The sequence below is a fragment of the Eutrigla gurnardus genome (assembly GCF_963514095.1).
Source record: "Eutrigla gurnardus genome assembly, chromosome: 6".
NCBI classification, from domain to species: Eukaryota; Metazoa; Chordata; class Actinopteri; order Perciformes; family Triglidae; genus Eutrigla; species Eutrigla gurnardus.
In genome coordinates, this window is record NC_139920.1 from 27,750,340 (window position 1) to 27,765,214 (window position 14,875).

The window sequence follows — 14,875 nt, forward strand, 5'->3', positions numbered from 1 at the left end:
AATATCAGACTATAAGATCCTGTTACAAGATCATGAATGAAAAACATATTATCCAGCACATCAAACTTTTATTATATCAGATTCAAATTGCATGATGAATTAGCTCATTGACACCAACTGAAGTCCAAGACAGTAAGATGTGATCACCTCAGATCTCCTGAGCGGTGGGGGTGTGTGAGAAAGCCCCCTCTCCCATTGGTGGACGACCGGTGAGTCTGCAACCCGAAAAACAATGACAAAGCACATCTGGGCAACTAATGATACCACAGTGTCTTTGCCCTCCGACTGCGTGCAAAAAAGGACGTTTGAAAAAGTTGAAAGTGAATAAAAATAGATCACGAATCTCCTGTTATGTGACCGAATGAAAACAAGATGTTTGTGCATTCTTCAGAGTGGCAGTTAAACTCCTTTGCGGTGCTCGGGGGTCCGGAAGGAACTCAAAAGCTGCAGAGAAATCAAACACACATGAAAGTGGACGGTATACATACTGTAATGTATGAGCCTGTATGAGCTTAATGAGGATTTTCAGGCCAAAACACCTGCGTGACAATATTCTTACATCTTTTTGTTTTCTCTCAAAATGAAGGGCAACAAAACAGATCAACCTATAGCCGAGAAAGCGTCACATTTCTCAGAGAATCAGTTCCCTACTGCGTCGTTTAATCTCCAGAAATATTATTCTTCTGAAACCCGAGAAACTGACTGAGATTTGGATTAAGAAATCACGTGTTGAGCGTGACTCAGCCATGTTGTGTTCTTTGTTTCCCCTGAAAGAAACAAGCTTGACTTTACCTTTAACTGCATGCAAGATTGTCATTTGACCCATTATTCCAGCTTTACTCCCTCGTCGTTTGGGGTCCAGATAAAGATGCTAAATAAGTTCTGAACACACAAAAAAAAACCACACTTTCCTTCATGAAAGGCCGTGCATGATTGAGTCCTCGGTCATCAACTGCTGCTATTTTCCTCCTCTAATTATAGTTTCTTTTATCTTACCGTTTCCAGTATGTTTAGGTGTTTGTATGTATGTATCTGCCAGACCAACAGGCCCAACCCAGTGATTAGAGAGCAGAGCGACGCCTATCCTGAGTTACTGTACAGCAATATATCATACATGTGTGAGACTGTTTCAGGATAAATCTGACTTTCCTAAACAAATTGAAAGTCTTATTATCAGTAAAAGAAAAGAAAGAAGAGAGCAGCAGCTGGTTGAAGGCAGGCAGACACAACAGCAGACAAGCTGCCTGTGGTGTTATGGCTCATCCACAGATATCTGAAATGTCCCAGTCTAATGTCATTCAGTCCCCTTCAGCTCCAATTAGTCGGGGCTTTGACCTTGAGATTTGCAGAGGAAATTAAAAGATCAGCGCAGAGAGAAAACATATTTCCTACTGTGGAGGAATGCCTTCACTTTCCTGCTGTCGCTTTTTAAAGGCTTCACATGTGTTTCACGTCACCGTCCTCTGTTTGCACTTCGGAGAGATAACCAGCAGCGTGCACGCTTTCCTTATTCGTCTCTTTTTCCTCTCTGTCTCGCCGTCAGTATTTACACGTGTTTACAGGCCGCTGTAGCAAACACAGGTGTGAGTTAGAGCAACTTAAAGCAACACACGGCCAGTCACACTCATGCAACTTTTCTGAAAGTGAGCCCTCACACAGGAACATGGTGTCCCAGGATGACACAGCATAAACGTGCAGTATTCACGGCCTCCACACTAATGGGATCGTTTCATCCACAGTCAGCAGGCTTGAGGCCGATGACTCGTTTAGTGGGTGTTTTATGATGACTTTTAATAGCGATGCGGCTCAATTTAGATCCATCTTCCCCTCCGTTCCTTAATCTGTATCCTCAACACGTTGCCGCCTACGCAAGGTCATTCGGCCGTTGTTGTTTTTTTTTCATGACTCAGATTGCGTTCCCCTTTTTATCTGCCGATCCAGACCAAACACAGAACTGAGACCTTGAATCCAGTTGGACAGAAAGCAATGAATCATTTCACCAGTCCTAAAGTGGATCTCACATGAAAGCTGGAGAGAGAACACCCTAATTAGCCAACAGCAGTGTGAATATTAGCTTTATTGCCCATCAGAGTCCATTATTCGAGGTAAAAGGCAAGAGAAAGAAAGGCCCCTCAGCTGGAGTTCGCTCTTTTACGAGCCTCCTGCTAAAGACACAGTAACGTCGTAAAAAAAGAGCTGCGGATAGACTTGAGTGGGCGTGAGAAAGGCGGTATTTTATTCTATTCAGGGGCTGACGTGAAGAGGTCGTGTGATAGACTTGTTTAACAAGGACAGCGATTGATGCGTGGACGGCGTGTGTCTGTGTGTACGTAACCCAGCACGTTGGCTTGTTTATATCCAGTACGCTGAGAGCCTCTCTTGTTTGCATCCGCCGAACACTGAAAACTGTGTGTGGGCCCCGTTTCAGTCCTCACTTTACTTCTCTACAGTACTCCAACCAGCTGTAAGATCACAGATCATCGTTATTATTACAGATTATGAGCCCTGAATAGTTTTACATAGTAATGTTCCTTCACAGGGGTGATGCTCATGGAAGCCAGAAGCATCAGCCCTCCTTATAGCAGTAATGCCAAACAGTTGAAGTGCTCTTGAGAACCTTGAGCCGTGTTTCTACTGCAAACCTCCTCAATGAACCCCAGTCATGTCAGCGAGGACACTATAGGGTGTCTGACTCAGCCGACGTGAGCTGGACTGGGTCTGTAAGGTTGATCTCATGGGATTGGCAGGAAGCCAAACATATCAGGCTTCTCCTTATATAATGCTTCCCATATATACTGCATATAAATAATAAAGTCCATGTGCAGATTGCAATGTTACACAGCAGGAGAACATTTTTGTCTGCCGGTTAGATAAGGCATACGTATATATATATGTGTGTGTGTGTGTCTGTGTGTGTGTGCACATGCAGAGGAACATATGGGTCGGAGACTGTACATCTGTTGCTACATGTGCTCTATAAGTCAGGTCACACAGAGCTTCCACTGTCCTTAACACACTCGGTGTCCAGTACATGGATGTAAAGCACATAGAGTCCCTACAGCGTGTGTGTGTGTGTGTGTGTGTGTGTGTGTGTGTGTGTGTGTGTGTGTGTGTGTGTGTGTGTGTGTGTGTGTGTGTGTGTGTGTGTGTGTGTGTGTGTGTGCAGGTCTCACCAGTTTCTCTGTACCCGTTTTCATGCCTGTACATTACATACATTACACCAGGGGCTTTGTGTTTTATCTGGCTGCTATGAGTGGAATGCAGCGGAGCAGGATCCACAGCGAGTCCCATGTTTCATTCATGAAGGCGAGCTGCTACGAGCTGGAATAACGGGAGACGAGTCAGACCGGACTATCTCAACTCACCGATGTCCCAAGCTCATTTCATTTCCAGAAGATGCCGGCGTCTGTGAGAAGGGGTTGAAATTCCGTCGACTCTCCTGTTTAAATGACTTGAATCATCTTCAAACTTCACATTAAACACTATTATTCTACATCCTATATCGGTTAGTGAGTAATGCACTGTAATTATAATGTTTCACATGATTGGTCATGGAGACAATTGATTTATGAAGTCATTTATTATGTCACATGTTTGGTTCCCTGTGCAACCAAACATAAAAGAACGACGCAAATTAAAAGCTTAAAAGGAAAATCACAGATTAATTTGAGGTCAGAAACAACTCAGACATGACTCAACAACCACATCACAGTTGGTGACCGACGTTGCCCAAAGAGTTTAGAAGCCCAAAGCTCTCTTCTCTTTGGCAGGAAGGAAGCAGAGTTTGTATCATTCCTCCCGTGCCGCCGCTCAGCAGGCTGGCATAAACGCTGGCCGTTCTGCACGAACGACTGTGATAAACTGAGCATCGTCGCTCTGGCAGCAGCCCGACCAGATGTTGCTTCTTATCAAACATCTGCCTGTTGTTTTGCCCAAATCTCTTAAAATCATAAACACATCAAAGTCTGTTTACAGTTTTTTGGGGGGGAGTCATATTCAACCCAAATCATATCAAGACTACATGATCAACTTGACGAAGATAATCTCCAAAGACGTTTGTTGGTATAACATGGAAAGTATTCCCAGATCTACAGTAGATACACTATTTGTAATGGTATCTCCCTTTTTCTACATTCTTCTCACCCACAACACCGGAGCTCCACAGACCTCCTTCTCCTCCCTGCAGCTCGAGATGTTGTTCCAAGCTTCACTTCTGTTGAAACCTAACACGGATGTTGGCTCAGCTTTGTTTTCCCTCGGCTGTCCGAGGAAGCTCCTGGTGGATCCACCTGTGGAGGTCTCAGGTCTCAACATAGAAGATACACACACATGCCGCAGCATCTCACATTCACACGCACTGAAACGGATTCAGGGACGAACCGACGCGATGAAACTCACCCTGCTGTGTGATATGATGTGAATCCCATCGTGTTCCTCACATGCAGTCACCTGCCACACATATATGTTACATTTATTACAGATTGACCCCTGTGGTGACCTCTCGTATCGACTTACCAAAACGGATCTGTGACGCGTTTGCATGTATGGAAACATGGAGGACAACTCATCTAGACAGAGAGGGAAAATAAACACACATTCCAAAGGCCAGGGTAGATGATGTTGCACAGCACGGGGGTGACGCCGAAGATGACTGGTGTGTGTGTGTGTCAGATCCCATGTGATCCTCTCCCCTAGTGGCCATAGTCATGTTGGTTTAAGCTGTTCGTTTCCACATCTGGTGGACTACTTGCTGGTCATCGGTGCGTCCTCATTTTATCCCCAACATCCTCTCACCTACAAGTCATGTCCTCAAAGTCCTGATGTCCTGTCAACGTTTTCTCCACCTGCAGCACGGCCGTCTCTCACGTGAACACGGATGTTTTTGGTCACATAGTGTAGCCGAAGCAGTGGCAGTAAGTTTGTAATGTAGATTTCTGCTGATTCTCCAGTTGCAAAGTCATTAAATATGGATAATAATATTACTTAAAGCCCTAAAGTATGAACAGAAATGAGCAGTTCTGGCTTCTATTTATGGTTATAGAATGACCTCTAGTGGACAAAAAGATGATGGCAGCCAGTTACTGTGGCTGCAGACGTACAGATCTGATTGGACGGGTCACCTGTGAACATTTCATTCACTAAAAGTTTGTTCCATATGTGCACATAATGAGGCAAACATGAGCAAATGCATGACGAAAAAGACTTTAGTGGAAGGGACAAAGTAGTTCTGCCCATATTAAATTAATGTATCTTTTCATGGCAGTATTTCAACTTATTAGAAAAAAGTCAGTAAAGTATGTTTAAAGAAGATAGACAAAGGTCAGGAAAAATGTCCTAGTATTCCTGAGGCTAATGTGAAAGAGAAAAACAAGCATTTCTAGTCTGAGGCAGTAATGCCTGCTGTTTGCTGACCAGCAGGTGATAATTATTTGAGTTAATTACTGCCTCAACAAAGCCTCTTTCAAACTATTTGGAGCTGCAGACCTCGTTTGTTCCCTAAAGGTTCCATCGCACCACTGGATGCAAGATAAACAGGTACATAAGCAAGAAGTATGCAGGAATTTATAGTTTAATAAAACTTAAGTTAATATGAGATTTAAATTAACACCCACGGGTTTACAGCCTATTACTTCCCCAGTTATAAACCTACACCATGAGTCATCAGTGGCTCTTCATGACGCATGAAAGAAGGAAAGTATCTTTGGGAAGAGAGAGCCATTTGGAGAAAAGGAACTTGGATCCAGGAATAGATTTGAAGGAAGTTAGTGGAGGGGCATCTATATCTGGAAGCCTTATGGAGTTAGTGACCTATGAGTACAGAGGTCAACATGACATCCTGCAGTCGAGAGAATGTTACATGCAACACTCATTGAGACTCCCGCTGGGTTTGCTTTTCACCTCATTTCTTCAGGCTGGAGATGTGCAAGTCATGGATGGAAGGATGAGCAACTCTCATGCTGTCATTTGGAAACGCTGCAGGTTCAATTGGGCCATTTCATTATTATTCTATTTAAGTCAGAGGGATGTGGATGAATTCCATAATCAGTCAGCAACAATATTCATTTTGTACACGATTAACCATGTTTATTAGGTTCTCAGTAACTGAATTCTGTTGTATAAGAGATGGTTTTATCTTGTTGCATGCACCATTCACTTTGAAGGTTACTTAATGCTAAGTTACAATGGAGTTCTTCATCAATCAGGACCATTATATTATTAGCAAACCATCAAATGTTGGTAGAGCGTCCCCACATCTCAGTGGAGCCTCATTCAACATACATGCTGCATTATTATAATAAATGAAAATAGGATGGAAGAGATTAAAACGTGTGCGTTCAATGTGAGCCCCTAAATGTTACGGGGCAATTTGAAATAAGTGTGAAGGAGCATTTGTTTCAGTAGCACCACTGCAAAAAGATGAACTCTCTTTTATTGATGGAGGCAGTTTGACCCCGTGAACTTTACAGCTGAGCTCCGTTCGACACCAGCAGCTGATATTCTCCACCACTGACGGAGCGTGGCATTAAAGTGAACAGAAGGGACTCAACTAAATTAACACTTTTATGGAAAAAAAACAACTGAAAACAACATTTGTGCTACAGAAAAGCTGAAACATCATACATTAAATTTCAGATTTAGATTTTATAACAGATCTTAGATTGTGAACACATACTCTCCTGGGGGATTTATTACCATTCTTCAACAATCACACAAATCAAATACAAAAAAAACAAAAAACACTGATTGAAATATGTTTTTAAAAAGTCTAACAAGCATGGATAACCAGAATGTGACGGTTAAAAAGCATCTTACTCAGCAGCAGAAGTTCAAACATCTGTGTTTTAAAAAAGAATGACGTCAAAAAAGGAGCCTCAAGCTTTGAGCAAATTAATTGCAACAAAGGCTCGTTTAACGAGAATGGAAAAGTTCCACAACGCTTCAGATGAACCGGGATACAGACAGAAGACCGCTGAGGTTAGATCCAGAGACCCAGGTGTCTAGAAAACATCCGAATTAACACAGAGCTCTGATGTCTGACTCTCCACCACAGGCCGACTTGTATATACAACACGTTCTTGGCAAGCAGACAGTCGTATTATACTAACAAGGAGATCACGAAAAATCACGCGCACAAAAAAACAAAAAAAAGGAGGAAAAGCGACCAGAAAAATAAATGTCTCCATCAAAAATGGATTGGAATTGAGTCAAAAAAAGAATTCCTGTTTTTTTTTTTTCTTTAAAAATGTACAAAACAATATGGTCACACCTTTCCCGATACGACCTCCGGATACAGTCCCACTATTGTCCATCAGTAACGTCGGCCAAAAGCGCCACCCTGCAGCCCGCTGCCCTGCATCAGCTGGTTCTGTCTGTTCAGAGCTCCGGACAGGGACTGGGACGTTCCTGTGTTCATGTAGTTACCCCGGCTGCTGGAAAAAGGAAAAAAAACAGCAACATAATGATCAATACTGTTCTAACAAATAGATCCGACTGCTCTTAAAAAGGCTGAGATTGTCCAGTCACCTTGCCATTCCTCCACGCACCATGTGGCTCTGGCCTGGGATGGCACCGTCTCTACCTGGAACACGAAAGCAAAACACCACAACCTCAAAATATGTCTATATTAGCCATTAAGTAGGAAATGTTGCACCATTTTGCTTTAAGCTGATATTATAGTTGTCCCATCTTCCACTCTAATCCTCACAAAAAGCAAAAAAACCCTTCAGAATGTGCATCAGTAAACACAAGTATGCATACTTTGCCATGTTCTGTCTCCATCCATCTTCCGGCTGGAGTCCCAGTCTCGACCTCCTTCCCTAAAAACACAAACGCATAGTTTGTTTACATTTGTTCCCTCCTTCAGGAGAAACGCCAGCACTGGACTCTCCTTAGGTCTGACCTGAATCGAGTCTCACCTGGGGTTGATGCGTTTGTCATAGTTTCCGCCCCAGGAGTCTCGGCCCTCTCTGCCATGTCGCTCCGACCGGTCTGAGAAGTGCTGAAAGAAGACGGGCACAGTTACACATTTAATGCAAACATGCATTCATTCTTACTGCTCGAGTCGGAGTCAATCGCCAGCAAAACCATGGCCGTTCAGTTACCTTTTTCCCCTCAAGGATTTATGCTTTAAATTTACAAAAAGTGAGTTTCATCTGAACTTCTTACCTGACCATCTCTGTCCGCTACGCCGCTACGATTGTTGTCCCGCCTGTCCATCATCATGTCGTCTTGGTAACGGCCCCGATCTCTGTGGTCGATGTCCTGATAGCGATCCTGGCGGCCAACGTCTGAACGGCTGTAACGCTCATCAAGCGACATGCGCTTACTATCAGGCCAGTCATCTTTCCTAAAAGAGAGGAGCAGGAAACGGCATCCAGGATGAAGTTTCTCTGCTGAGCTGCTCTGTATCCGTTTGTGATCTGCATATAACATCTGCATATAACAGAGTACTGAAGCTCACTCTTATTACGGCTAATATGTGATTTACAGATTCTGTTTGGCAGCTGCTTGCTCACCAAAAGCACGTTCATACAATAAGATTGGATAAAGTGTCAAGCCAACTGCGATGGAGTGCTGCAAAGCACTAAATCCATCAGCATCATTACACTTTCTCTGTGATTGTTTACCTGCCATCCATGTCATACGGCCTCTTCACAGGGCGGCGGTCCTGTTCATAACGCAGCTGATCCTGCTGCCGCCGTAGCTCGTCGCGCTCCCTGAGGATCCTTTCCTGCTCACGCCGCCTCTCGTACTCTATACGTAGCCTTTCCCGCTCCAGGAATTGCCGCTCCATACGGTCGGCATCAAGGCGCTCCTTCTCGGCCTGAGGGTCAAACCATTCATGGGTTTTAGTGAGATAAAACCTACATAGGGGATAGGATTTGCGCCAGAGAAAATGACAGGTGAATGACAGTACCTCCAGCCAGTTTCTCTTCCGGATCAAGTGCTTCCTCTCCTCCCGCTCTCGGAACAGGCGGATTCGCTCGCGCTCACGGTCCGGCCGGTTGTCACGGTCCCGGTCGCTAAAACAAGATGGCAAAGATCAATATCTCACCACCAAATGTACGATTCTGGAAGTATATCGTTAATATTAACAGTTTCTAATGTAAAATCATCAACAAAGACAATTTCTTCAGCCTTCAACAAGAAACTACAGAGCATTTATTATGTTACAGAAACAGATGCAAAGTAAAATTCATTTAAAATGACTAATTAAAGATCTTTATTAATACCCAATTAGGACTTTTAAAGCCCTATGTTTTGCGTGATCCTTACGTGAATCTGCGTCTCTCGACCTCCCTGATCTCCCTCTCTCGTTGTCTTTGTCTCTCCCTCTCTCTCTGCTCCTTTATCTGGTCAAACGACAGGATCTCCTTCGTCTCCTTGCTCGGTGATTTGCGGTCCCGACTCTTTGAGCTCTGTAGAAAAGAGAGAACAAAGAGAGAAAGATAGATAGATAGTTAGTTCAGGAAGAGTATATGGATGAATGTATCTAATCTCCATATTAATAGCTACTTTGACCCACTTTATTTGAGTGCCATCTTGTGAGGAAGAAGCTCGTTTACTTACTCGTTCCTTGCTTTTGGTTTTGACACTGATGACAGGCTCTCCTTTGGATTTGTCCATAACTACAGTCCTCTCATTTCGTGCTGTTGAACACAAACATCGTCAAGAATATGACTTTTTTTTTTTTACGGCGCAGCAGTTATTTCACATAGATATGTAAAAGCTGAAAATGATCCCAGATTTCTCACCTTTGCCATCTTTTCCTTCTGCCTCAGACTTCTCATCCTTCCCATCAGATCTACACAAGTATAAATGGTATGAGTTCAAACAGTGCTTCATCAACAAACATTGTCAATAACAGTTCAGTGAAAGGTTTACTTTTCTCTCATATAGTATATAGCTTTTGTACAAATGTATGCACCCATGATATTTAAAAAAAAACACACCAGCCCAAAACGCCAGGCTGTCTGGCCACTTTTAGTAAGAGATGACACTCAAACATGCATCAGCTTGTCAGCCGTCTTACTTGGAGTCAGTGGAGTGTCTCCTGTCAGCGCCAGGCTTCTTGGGGTCAGTCTTGTCTGCTGGCTTCTTCCCCGCCGGCTCGTTTTTAGCCTGCAATGTTGACACAGGAATTTGCTCATTTCACAAAAGCTGAATGAAGAGATTAAATTTCACAGCTTGGGTTTTCTTATTATTAGGACTGCATGTCAAGCTCACTCATACGTACGGCGTTTAAACTGAAAACACTCACCTGCTCCACAGAGATCATCCTGCCGTGCAGCTCAGTCCTGTGAAGGTGGCCGATACACTTGGTGGCCTCCTCCGTGGAAGACATGGTGACAAAACCATAGCAGCGAGCCCCGGGGCTCTTGGCGTTGGTTACAACCTTAGCTCCAACAACCTGCAAGATATGGAGAGATAAGAGGAAGGGAAGCAACGACAAAGACGCAGAGATTACATGGGAATCTAAGAAAAACAACTCAATCTTAGACTAAACATAAGTGATCTGTTTGCATGGACTAACCTTGCCGTATTTGCTGAAGAGAGTCTTTAAATCAGTCGCTCTTGTAGTGGAAGAGAGACCACTGACCCACAGATTCCTGCTACTGTTTGCTGCAGCACTTCCGGCGGCTGCACTCAAATACACAAGAAATGAATGAGCATAAATATCCACTTCATTTGAAAAACCAAAACAGGAAACGCTCGATTAACCCACCCTTTTCATCTTTTGACTCAGCGTTGCCATCGTTCTCCTCAGAGCTAGAGACAAAGAAAAAAAAGAAATAAACATACAGCGGTGGGGCTACCAGTCATCTCTCCTCATACAGATGTATGTGTTTTTTACGGCGTAATACACAACTGACAGTGACCAGCCCATCATGTACCATAGTGCAGCAATTTAACAGTGAGTAAATGGAACTACACCATATGACAATCCCAATTCTCGCTTATGGGTAATAAAGTGGGATCGGTGAGTGTATAGAATGGAAAAAATGAAAACGGACAAATGCACAGAACGTTTTTACCTCCAAAAGAGCATCCAAATTTTGCTAGCACAAAGGAGCCAATGCAACAGAGATAGCCATTTTGGTTTCTAGTAGACAGAAAGCAACAAACCTCTTTTTCTGATCATCGCCCTCTACAGAAGAGGACTCTTTCACTGTAGAGGCCGCGTCCGCAGCAGCGTTCTCTTCTGTCTTCTCATCCTCCTCACCCTTCTTAGACCCCATTTCTGAATCAACAGTTTCACCCACAGCGCCCTGTTCGCTTACACTAACAGCCTGCGAGCTTTTGTTTTCAGTGTCAAATGTCTCTTCTGGGGCGTTCTGTGCGTCCCCGACCTCTTTGGCCTCGGGCTCCACAACGTCCCGGTCGCTCTCCGCGTCTCCGGAGGCGGCCTTGTCGGACTTGGCGCCGGTGTCGGACGCATTGTCTTCCCCTCCGGCGGTGGCAGCTTGCTCTTCTTCAGGGCTCGTCCCGTGGCTCAGGGGGTGATCTTCGTTAAGTGGCTCAGATAAACAAGACCCGGCTACTTTGTCATTTTCTACGGATTTAACAGGAATAGAATGGCACAGAGTTTAATCACTTCTGAAACACAGCAATGATTAACGAGGAACTGGCAAGGCCTGGATTAGGAACGTCATGACCACTGGCCTGTGCTCTTAGAACTATGAATTAAAACGATGAAGTAGACCCTAACGAGAGACTGGAAGGGAACCCAAAGGCTGGGGGACAACTAAGCAACTAGTGGAACTAATTTTTCAAGTCGAACCACTTCACTGTGTTCACCTGATCCAAAGCAGACAAAGAGTTCAGTGCTGAAGAGAGCCACAAGATCAGCAGTGCAGCAGCAGATTCAGAGTCCACCTTCTTTCAGACTTTGACTTTCCAGTGTCCATTTCGTGATGATGACCACCACTTTAGCTCAAGTCCAGCGGTTTCATATGCAGCTGATTTCCGAGTCAGTGTCCTTAAAAAGTTGCAACAGTTGATAAGTCTTGATGGATCTTCTTTGTCTTGTTCTTCTTCACGTGGCAACCTAGAAACACTGCAACAGGTCACACCTCCCTGACCATCAAACTGAATTGCTGTCAATGTGCATCGAGTTGTCAACCACCGTTATTTTTGCTACGGCAAGAACGTTATTGAAAACCGAGTCAATATTTGCCAGTGAAATTATGAATAATGGTTGAGCAAATTTCAACACAAAGTCAGCAATTCCCTTCGGGCTTCCAGTCTCTCCTCCTGGTTGAAACTAGACAAAGTGTTTTCATTCCAAGCTCAAGACTGTAAAAAGAAGCCTCCACCTTTTTTCTAAACCTTTTTCTACAGTACCTGTTTCTTCTTTTACTTCCTCTGCATCTGGATCCTGAGCCTAAAAAAAGAAGAAGAAAAACAATGATGTCTTAATGAATGAGACCGTTTGTGAGATTTGGTTTTACTGTGGCTTCAAGGTTACACACAGGAGAAATATATGTAAGTGAACATACCGTATTGATTGATGAGGTTTGCATATCCTCCGTCTTATCTAACACCTCAGGCTCATCCATCTGTAAAAATAAGTCACAGTAAAACTCGGCTGTTAAACAGAAAAAATATCAAAATCGGTAGAAAAGGTTTCTAGTCCAGCTCCTCACCTCTGGACCTCGTGCTTCATCTTCTGACTGGACGGTCGTGTTGACAGGTTCTTCAGCCAACAGGTCGTCTTCGTCTTTGTCATGGTCTTCCTTCAACGGCGCGTCTTCGTCAGAGTGATAGTCGGCGTCTCCGTCCTCATCGCCCTCTGCAGGTAACCCGTTGTCATTCTCCGTCTCGTCCAGAACGTTCATGTCGAGGATGTCCATTTCCTGCATGTTCTCATGATCATCCTGTTGCTCATCCTGGATAAGAGAGGAGGGAATAGGCAGACAACGATTTAACAACAATATTCAGAACTTCGTAGTCATCAGGGAGGGCAAACCTGGGAAAATAAGTTCAGCAAACTCACCTGGCAAAAGTGGGACTCCTCCTCAATAGTGCTGTCCTCCGGTTCCTCATTCTCTTGCTTTGTATCTACAGAAAATACATTTTGTTTAAACCACGTCTGGGTGATACAGTGAAACTAATCAAACATGCTCATGTTCCAGGACTGTGAGCCAGCTAATGAGCCTTTTTAATTTGTAACCCAATGACAAGAAGCTCAACATCTCCTCCTTTAACTCTCATTGGTGGAGCACTAGGGGTGTGAATTTTTGGCTTCACAGCGATTCCATTAACGATTAGGTAGTCGGTAATTCAACTCAAGGACACTTTTTTTGTTGTTGGAACGATTTGATTCGATTCAAAATTCTATATCCATGAAATAAACATGCAATAAAGCGAGTGAGACTATCTGTATTCTTCTGGATTCATAAGATTTTATCGGATCGATTTAGTTGAATCGGTAGGACTGACAATCGATTCATTGCATGAATCATTACACTACTATCCAGCACACATCAAACCCTCGTGACGTAGCTGCCTGTTGGTTTCCACAGCAAATTCGACTTTTAACACTAACTAGCACAAATTGAGTTTATTTGGTGCATCTGGGAAAAACAAACACGGTCAAATACCACAGCCCTGAAATAAATCTGACCATCATAAATGTTCAATTTCTCTTCAATCCGTTTTGGGAGTCCTTTTGGAGGCTGTGTTTGCTGCTTGTTGCTGTTGCATTACTGACGTGATCCACCCTTCCTCCATGAAGTAACGTCACCTAATGACATTACAAACTGAGTGGACACCGATGATCTGCACGCTGAAACCACTAATTGAGCCAATGTGATTGTAAACACCATCATCAGGTGACAGCCTCTCAAAAAAAACGGGCACATTCCCAGTTATTTCCTAACGCAACACCGTGAACGTGCACAGGTTAGGATATCCCACGAGACCGCGCACCCATGTGTCATAAGGCGGCGGATGATTTCCAGTGTAGTTATGACAGAAACTAACGGGGGCAGACCGTTAAACAGTGCAGACATTAAACAGTAGGGACTAAGTGGAGTCCACACGCTGACGTTACCTTTGGAAGGACGTTTAGCACTCGATTTCTTCGGGGTTGCCTCCGGAGCGACGACAATCTCGTCCGGATTTCCACCCTCTTCCTCGATCGCCTGTTTGTGGGGAGAGATACGAACAATGTCACACACATCCGGAATTAAAGTTTAAACAAAACAACGGGTGTGTTTAACTGAGCAGTTAATTAGTTAGCTGTTTAGGCACACATTTAGCTAACGCAGTCCAGACCAATGGGCCTCGTAAAGCTAAGCTAACGTTAGCTTTTAGCATTAGCGTACGTTGGTTAGCCTCGCGAAGCCGCAAAGCGCGGGCCTCTGTCGTGCCCGGAACCCAGAGGCCTAAAAACGGTGGTTTAGCTTCACAAGTGAGCAGTTACGAGACCTTTTTCAGACGCTCGGACAGCACGCTCTTGACGCCTGCGGTGTCCAGGTTTCGTTTCTTCAGCTCGGCCTTGAGGTCGATGACTCGCAACTCCGACAGCTTGCGGACCTCTCCGCCTTCTGGAACCTTCGCGTCTGCAGCAGATGGGTCGGCCATCGTCTTCGTCTGTGAAATTGTCTCTTCACCTCGAAATAATCCGTTTTCTTTGTATTAATGCACTTTGTTTACTGGTGCTGCAATGCGAATGGATGCAGCTGGCTTGCAAAACTAGTGCAAAATGGAGGGCCGCGTCGAGCCAGTTCAGTCGACGCATGCGCAGTGCAGTTATAGCGCAGACGACGAGCGCGACAGAAAAAAACAGAAATCAATGATAAAACATGAAAAATGAGAAACGTGCACAAACAACACAGTGATGACAACTATTTTTTTTACTGGTGTGAAA

At 44.1% G+C, this 14,875-nt stretch overlaps 1 protein-coding gene across 3 annotated transcripts; it reads right to left on the minus strand.

The window, feature by feature from the left end:
- Positions 1–6,412: 6,412 nt before the first annotated feature.
- safb (scaffold attachment factor B) lies at positions 6,413–14,725 on the minus strand. 3 transcript variants are annotated; one of them, XM_084011450.1, is made up of 21 exons: positions 14,434–14,723; positions 14,057–14,147; positions 12,998–13,062; positions 12,648–12,890; positions 12,501–12,560; positions 12,346–12,385; positions 11,128–11,554; positions 10,727–10,770; positions 10,535–10,641; positions 10,262–10,411; positions 10,034–10,122; positions 9,756–9,805; positions 9,571–9,650; positions 9,277–9,419; positions 8,918–9,023; positions 8,628–8,824; positions 8,167–8,347; positions 7,917–7,999; positions 7,759–7,817; positions 7,525–7,579; positions 6,413–7,427 (listed from the first exon to the last, which is right to left on the minus strand). In XM_084011450.1, the coding sequence occupies exons 1-21, from the start codon at positions 14,587–14,589 to the stop codon at positions 7,310–7,312; spliced, it is 2,544 nt and encodes an 847-aa protein (XP_083867576.1). In that variant the 5' UTR covers positions 14,590–14,723; the 3' UTR covers positions 6,413–7,309. The 3 variants fall into 3 exon arrangements, with proteins under 3 accessions (XP_083867576.1, XP_083867575.1, XP_083867574.1); XM_084011449.1 differs by having other exon boundaries at positions 6,413–7,430; XM_084011448.1 differs by having other exon boundaries at positions 6,413–7,430; positions 8,628–9,023; positions 14,434–14,725.
- Between the last annotated feature and the right edge of the window lie 150 nt (positions 14,726–14,875).